Genomic DNA, 8,495 nt, shown 5'->3' on the forward strand with positions numbered 1-8,495 from the left:
GTCTCAAAAAAGAAGAATAAAAGGTTTTGAGCAGAAGAGAATACTCAACCATTAAGATGTCATATACTCTGCAGAGGACTCCAGATCCTTGTACTTGCACATGTCATACATACATACATTTCTTAAAATACTGGAGGTTTGTGCTTCCCAGCTAAGCATTGTTCCACTGAACTATACCCCCCCCCCCCCAGCTCTCTAATTTGGTCATTCAAGATGTACCATAGTTACGACTATTGTTTCTGAAGTCAGTGCCATGATAACCTTGCCCCAAGAGTGTAATAACTGAAAATAATTACTAATCCACTAAGCAGAATTGGTCATCACAAAAACTACAGTAAGAAAAAAGTTCTAGTCTGTATGGGCAAACTACGAGGACATAAGATAGCTTAGATTGTCTGATTACAGACTGGAACATCTTCTCTAGACTTGTTCAGTAAATAGATTTTGCTGTTAGGATTTGAATCAGTGTCTCCACCTACCACTTAGCTCTTGTTCCCCTTGCCATTTGGGCTTTCCTGATTATGTGGTCTGCAGTTTTTCTACCCACTTTGCACTGTGTCACCATCATCCTTGCATGTTGGCAACCCATTTTCATGAAGGGCCAGAGATGAGCCCACTTGGACAAAGACTTTGGGACTCTTTTTCTTTTTTCTTTTTTTTTCTTTTTTAAGATTTATTACATATACAGTGTTCTGCTTGCATGTATACTTGCAGGCCATGTGGTTGCTGGGACTTGAACTCAGGACCTCTGGAAGAGCAGCCAGTGCTCTTAACCTCTGAGCCATCTCTCCAGTCCGACTTTGGGAACTCTTTCATAAAGTTATAATCATAGCAAGACATGGATCATTTCCCCCAGGACATAGGAATACAGGTTAAGTTACTGGAAGGTGTATTAGGATGGTTACTTGTCATACTAGCGTTGACAGTTGGACCACTTTCTTAGCTAAAATGTTTGAAAATGCCCTCTGAACTATAGGGTACTTGTGTAAGAAGGATGTGCTATGGTTAGAGGAAGAGCTCCAGGTCAAGGATGTGGCATAGCATTACATGTAACAACAGAAAAAGAGGCATGAATTTGAAAGCATGGAAAGGCATGTGGAAAGTTTTGGAGGGAGGACAGGAAGGAGGAAATGACGTAATTATCTGAAAAGAACAGCATAAACTACATTATAGAGAACCAACATAGCAAAGGCAAGATTATAAATAACATCCAAAGACCTATTTGGGTCCAAGATAGCTCTCAGAATTTGTTCTTAAAGTCTAATGGATGTACAGTGCCACAAACTTAATGTCAAATGAACGTTTTTGAGACGGTATCACTGTAGCCCTGAGTGTCTTGGAACTCACTAGGTAGACCAGGCTGTTGTTTGCATCAAAGGCCTGTACCACCTCTCCTAGCTAATGACTAATTTTGTTGTGGTGGTCAGGGATTGAACCTAGAGCCTTGTGCATCCTAGGTAAGTAAGTACTCCACTGTTACCTACAGCCTGTTTCTCAGTTATATGAGTCCGGGTTTATGTGTTGTGTGCTACCTCAGACCAGAAGAATGTTGGGTTTCCTGGAGCTGGAGTTACAGGTGGTTTGCGAACGGTCTCTCGAAGTTCTGGGACTGAATTGGGTCCTCTGGAAGAGCAGGAAGCTCTTAACTTCCAAGCCCTAAAATTTGGAGTTTGGAGAAATGGGGCATCAACAAAGGCACAAGGACTGAAAGCAAGGAGGGAAACCATGCTAAAATAAGAATCTCAGAGACTGGTGAAGTGCAGGGTAACATTTGAGTGAAGTCACAGGGTGTGCTTGAGCAGTGTGAGGTTAGGCATGCAAAGAAAGGAATCTGAGTTTGGAGAGGTCAGCAATCACCTAAAACACTCGATCCCCACAGTGTGCATTTTGTGCTAAAATATGTGGGAAATTAAGGTGGTATGTAAGTAATATTGCAAGATTTAATATTCACTTTTGAGCTAGGGGTGTAGATTGCCTTGCCTATGAGTTTGATACTCAGTATCACAAAAAAAGGCAATTCACTTTTTATCCCCTTTTCCTTATTTTTTGCATTTAAAATCTATTTTTAAAAATTATTTGTGTGGGCAAGTGTTTATATCTGCACCATATGTGTGCCTAATAGCATCAGAGATCATAAGAGAGTGCCATCCCTTAGAACTGGAACCACAGATGATTGTGAGCTGCCAGGTCGGTGCTGAGAAACAGGTCCACTGCTCACAACTGAGTCATCTCTCTGGCCCTGAGAGACAGATATGCAAAGTGACAAGTGCAGGTGGAGGTCAGACAAATTTCAGGAGTCAAATTTTCTCATCCGTGGAATCCTAGGAATCAAACTGGTGGTCAGTCTTGGTGGCAAACACGATCCACTGAGCCATCTCACCAGTCCCCTCTGCTCTCCCACCTTTTTTTGAGACAGGGTCTCATTATGTGGGCCGTCTGGCCTGGAACTTATAATTTCCTCTAACCTTCATAGAAGTAATGTGAGCAGGTGTGGTGGTGCACCTTTATTGCCAGCAGCAGAGGCAGGTGGAGCTCTTGAGTTTGAGGTTAACCTGGTCGGCAGAGCAAGTTCGACGGCTGTTTCACAGAAAAACCCTGTCTCCAACCCTGCCCCAAAAGAAGTGGTGATGCGCATTATAGAAATTTAGAAAAATAAAAGCAAGTTATTTTTTTTTTTTTTTTTTTTTTTTTTGGTTTTTCGAGACAGGGTTTCTCTGTAGCTTTTGGTTCCTGTCCTGGAACTAGCTCTTCTAGACCAGGCTGGCCTCGAACTCACAGAGATCCGCCTGCCTCTGCCTCCCGAGTGCTGGGATTAAAGGCGTGCGCCACCACCGCCCGGCAAAAGCAAGTTATTTTTGAGGCAAGGTCTCATTCTACCTCAGGCTGACTTCCAATTTGGGATGATCCTCTTGCCTCAGCTGTACAAGTGCTAGGATTATAGGTATATACTATCATGCCTAGCAAAAACAGTATCTCCAGTGACCAGAAATCAGCTTTCTGTGCCTTCTAGGTAGGTGTGTAAATGTGTCTCTTCATGTAGTATTTGTTTTTCTTGACCACGCTGAGAATTATTCATGCTAAATGAATGTCCTATAACCATGTATTTATTTTGATTAATTTCCTTTTAATAATTAGTTTATTGACGTAGTATCCCATTTCATAACCCAGGCTGACCTTGAACTTGTCTTCCTTGACTCTTCCTCTATACTGTTGGGGGATTATAGGTATATGGTACTCTTCTAGCCCACACGTGGCATTAAAAAAAATTCTTTTTGAGATACTCCTTTTTTTGGACTCTATTTGCATTTGATAACTTTGGAAATGAAGAAAAGGAGTTAATAGCCAAGGTTCATGAGCATCTCCCAGAAGCTGGGAAAAGGCGAGGCAGAAAGGAGTTGCTTCTCTGCCAATCCCTTGATATAGCAGTGTGAGATGTGTTAGACTTTTGGCTAACACATGTGTTTTGTCTGAATTGTTACATCAACAAGAGTAAGCTAGTACCCTACCCAACCAGCAGTGCACCAAGAACATGGATAAAAGCTGTAAATTGGCAATTACTAAAGATGTGAGAATGGGTTGGGGATTTAGCAAGTGGTAGGGCACTTGCTGAACACTGCAAGACCCTATATTGAATCTCTAGGAAACAAAGTAAACAGCAAACAAAAAGACAAATTACAAGTCTCAAAATAGGTCCAAAATGTGAAGACACTTGTTTTATGTGGCCTTGGGGTCAAATTAGCTGATTGAAGGATAGAGAAGGGTGGGCTTGATATAAAACTGAGGAGTGGTTAGAAAAATATAGAAGCTAAATAAACATGGTGGCACACATCTGGAGTCCCTGAACTTGGGAAGTTGAGGGAAGAGGATATTAAGTTCAGACTAATCTGGGCTATAGTAAGACCCTGTCTCAAAACAACAGAATTTATAGGTCAAGTAGATGAAGAGAAGGACTGTAATATGAGCCACAGTTGTTTATATCATTGGTTCTTATGTGAATGGATGCATTTTTCTTTCATTTGGTATGAAGTGTTTTTCTCTCAAGAACAGCACCAGACTGTGTTCCTCTGGCCTTGCCGCTTTACCCTAAACAATAGAGATGTGTGGACTCCTAAAGCCTGGAAGAGAAAGTTAAAGCTGTAGAACTCTATCTTTTCTCTAGAGCAGTGATTCTTAACCTTCCCAGTGCTGTGACCCTTTAGTACAGTTCCTCATGTTCTCTGGTACCCCCAACCAAAATTGCTACTGTTAGGAATCATAATGTAAATATCTGTTTTTTAATAGTCTTAGGTGACCCCTGTGAAAAGACTGTTTAACCCCTCAGGTTGAAAACCACTGTTCTAGAACCTAATCAATAGGGCTATATCAGCTCTAAAAGAATAGGGAACTGACATCTTTAGTAACCCAGACTTTAAAGAAGACATAAATGGGATTTGTCTAGTTGAGCTACTTTATTAGAATTTTCTCTGTTTGTGTCTATTTTCATACCCACACCTGGTTTGATTCACACTGGAGGATATTGGGTGCCAGTACTATCATACTTTACTGACGATTTAGTTGGCAAGGGTCTACGGACACCTAGAAATTTAGCTAACAACCTTTGAAAACCTCTGGTAGGGGGACTATGGCGTGTGGAGGATGGGAGCTGCTTCCCCTTGGGGGCCCAAGGACAGTGCTTATGATGGCGAGGATTCTGGATATCACCAGCTACCAGGCCTGCCCTTTGTTGATCCTGGGAACCAGCCGCATTTGGGAGAAGCTGCTGAGCAAGAACAGTGTGTGGAGAACGATGAGCTCTGTACTGAGACTTTATAAGAAATCTGTGTCTAGGGGCCTCTGTTGGTTTGCAGGCCCGGGCAGGGTTTTTCCTTGTGACGGGAGGGTCCCAATCTTGCAGTCCCTCCACGTTTCTCTGCTTTGAATTTTCTGGGACTCCCTTTCTTTTGGGCTGAAAATAGAACTGAAGTCTTGTCCTGTCTCTTGCTAGAGACCAGAACCACTATATTTGAGGGCTCCCCCATTCCTGAGCAGTTTTCATTAACCTTCATGTGAACGTCCCCTGGGGATGGGGTCTGGCCCCTTACCTTCCATTTTATCCTCTTGTTTTTCTGAGACTCTTGTTCTGCTCTGCTAGAAGAGGAGTGAGGGCAGTGAGGGGCCTGGACAGGCTGAGGTTCTGTCCTTTGAACTTTTGGGGGACCACTACTTGACGAGCAGGGGTGCAGACTGAGAGGATGAGTCTGATGTTGAGGACAAGAGGAGAGTCCCCAAGATTCTGGAGTTAAGAGCTGGGGAGCCGCAAAGTGGGCGATGTGGGTCTGGGGGTTTGAAAGTGGGGCTCTGCTGTAGTTTCTTTAGTCTGAGCTTTAATTCTCTACTCCATTGCCAGGCATGGCTCACAGGGTGGTCACACACCCCTGAGACAGCCCCACCCTGGGAAGATGGGGCCTTCGCCTTGGCTTCTGAGGACATCTTTTCCTTCTGTAGGCCAGGCTGGATAAACTCAGACTTTAGGGCTTTAGCTTGAATGGGAGTCCAGGATGTTGGTTGCAGAGGATTTACTACTGGAGGACTGGGGGCCTGGGAGGCCTGTCTTTCTTGTACATTTCTACATATAAACTCGGTGTTGGGGTGAGCAGAGAGAAAACTGGGGTCTGGTAGCTCAGTGGCCCAGGAGTCCTTTCTCTGCTCTCCTGCTGACTCCATAGGCTTATAGTTGCACGGATCTCCAGAAAGCTCACTTATGTGAGACTTCAAAACAGACTGTGGAGGTGGACTGGATTCCCAAACCGAGGATGCAGAAACACAACAGTTTTCGTTCTGCTTCATGTACCCTCCGGCAGGCTCAGATAGGACTCCTGAGGAGCTGGCTCCAAGCAGGTGCTGGGATAAGCTCTGAGCTAGATGCTCAGAGGCCAAGAAGTCATTTTTCCTTTGAGTGTCCCCACAACACATTTTAGATTTAAGTAGGTTCTCTACGGGGCTAGCTCTGAGGGGTGGCTGTACAAGAACTGGGGTTGGGTTGAGGTTCAGATATGAAGGCCCAGAAGACAAACATTTTCTTGTATGCTCAGGATCTTTCCATGTAGCTTCTGATCTAGAGAAGCCATCCACAGTATTGATTCTTTGTGGTTCTATAAAGGGGGCTAGAGGTATGTGGGCAGGACTTGGGGAGTCAGACACCCAGAGATTCTTTCTCTGCCCCTTTGTCTCCCATAAAACTTTAGACTCTGAAAAGACTCTTTGACCCATTATTGCAAAGTCTGGCAGAGAGGCAGAAGGAAGGCTAGGAGATGAAACTAGGTCTATATAGACACAGAGATTTTCTGTACCAGATCTACCCTTCAGTGGAGTTTCAGATCCCAGGGAGAGACATGCGGGGTTGGCTTCATAGAACCCCATGTTGAAGTTCAAAGTTGTGATTTCAAAGGCCCAGAGATTGCCCAAGTTGTCTCTGTGTTGCTGTTGAGGCTTGTATGTGGACAGATGCTCTAGGGGCCTGTGGTGTTCTGACAGGGTGTTTAGAGGAGGGCAGGGGACTGACACTGGAGACCTGGAAACAGGTGGGCTCTCTCTATATCCCATACTTCCCCAGAAGTCCTTTGGTGCAGGATGTTTTCCTTTGGGGTTAACATTTTCTGCTTCTGACAGAAAATCTGGTGGTTGACAGGAGACTGGCATTAAGGGATCAGAAGTTTGGGGATTGTCTTTATGTTGTATAATTCCCCACTGAGCTTCATATCCAGGGGGAGTTCTTGGAGGGCCAGTTCCTTGAGGTTCTGTCATGGGTACTGTGAATTGGCAGGGGGCGGAGATTGGAAGCTTACAGATCTGAGGGTTCTTGTTTTGCCCTGTAGTTTCCCAGAGAGCTTTCAATCCAGACAGGTCTCCTATAGGGTTGGTTCTCTGGTATTCTGTCAGGGAAGTTGTGTGTGGGCTTGCAGTTGGCATTGCAGATTCAGAGGCTTTTGGGTGCTCATGTTGTTTCATGGTTATCCATGGAGCCTCAAATCTAGTTAGGACTTCCTGAGGATTAGAAGGATACAACAGAGAGGCAGAAGGTGATTCTGGATTGTGTTGAAGGAGGCTGGGGTCCCCTGGCATTTCCCTCCAGGCTTCAGATGAATATAAGAATGTGGAAGATCTGATTTTTTGGTGTTCAGGCTGTGAGTGTAGGACTTGATTCTCAGAGACACAAGGAACCTCTTTCTGCTGTGTAAACCACTGTGTGTTTACCTCAGTGTCAGATATGATTCCCTTGCAACCTATAGACAAGGGCTTAATAGTGGAGGGTACTGATGGGATAAGAGGGGAAGGTGGAGATTGACCTGGTTGAGAACCAGCTGCTGTTCCTTCCAGATTTCTCATAGTGTGGGCTTCAGGGGTAGGATAGTAAGTTGGGGAGTGATAATAGGGAAGCAACAAGTTGTACACAGGCAGGAAGGCAACCTTGTTGAAAAAGACAGAAGGACAAATAGACAGTTTTAGTGGAGAAGGGCCATCTAAGCTCAGGAAAATAGTCTCCAAGGACTCACTGTGTAGCGAGGGAAGACCCCAGAAGAACTGGCTTTTTCTCTGCTGTAGGCAATTTCCTGAAGCTATCTTGTTCCTCACAGATAGGTTGGTCAGGATCTGGAAGGTAGGGAAGGATCTGGAAGGGCTTGAAGGTTGCATGAGTACTTGTTCTCTTAACTCTGTGGCCTCGGGGAGGCCCTCAGAACTACAGGATGGCTGGGGTGGAGCTGCAGTGAATTCATTTCCAGTGCGAGTGTCTTGGGAAGGAGAATATGGTTTTAGTGGATCCAGAGATGATGATTCTTCTGCCTTCTCTTCCCCATATTCCTCCTCCTCCTCTGACTTTTGCTTCCACAGGCAATCAAGGAAGGCTAAATGGTACAGAAGCTGTAGTCCCTAGGGAGTAGAGCATACTATTAGGTGTGACATCTCAGAGACATGTGATGTATCATACATTCATTAGCTCTATGTGCAGGCTCACCTGCCTCACAGCTCTGGTCAGTGGTCACTTATCCTGTTCTTCATCCATTGTTAATGTCAGAACCCAGTTCACATTTAGAGATCAGCATTTCTTCAAGTCAGGGTCTGTGATTAGTCTTTCAAATCGTGTCACTGAACACTCACCCAGTCACTAATCTGTGGCTTATAATCACATATCTGGGACCACATCCATGACATTGACCCTCCATTTTGATCTCACATGTCATTTCAATAGTTATTCATACATATCCACATCAGTGGGCACCTACCTTGCCTTGCATCCTTATGTCTCCAGAGTACCAGGGCTGAAGCTGTTGCCATTTCCTGAGCTGCCGCCATCTTCGGATCTGCCAAACCATAAACAAGAATAATATCACCAGACTCCCTGGACTTTGAAGGCAGATGCTGCTGCGGCAGTGTCTGCAGGCCAGAGCGTGGGTCAGCTGGCCTTGGAGAAGCCCCATGTCTCCCTTAGCCTGAAACTGGTCTAGCAGCCATTCCAT

General features: G+C 44.8%; 1 protein-coding gene across 1 annotated transcript; it reads right to left on the reverse strand.

Annotated features, from left to right (window-relative positions):
* Window positions 1–4,501: 4,501 nt before the first annotated feature.
* C16H9orf131 (chromosome 16 C9orf131 homolog) lies at window positions 4,502–8,495 on the reverse strand. Its single transcript, XM_057791192.1, is given in 5 exon segments — window positions 4,502–4,874; window positions 4,876–5,277; window positions 5,279–6,653; window positions 7,326–7,908; window positions 8,370–8,495. Coding segments are annotated over 5 exon segments (2,859 nt in total).

This window comes from Chionomys nivalis, chromosome 16 (genome assembly GCF_950005125.1).
Source record: "Chionomys nivalis chromosome 16, mChiNiv1.1, whole genome shotgun sequence".
In the NCBI taxonomy this organism is placed as follows: domain Eukaryota; kingdom Metazoa; phylum Chordata; class Mammalia; order Rodentia; family Cricetidae; genus Chionomys; species Chionomys nivalis.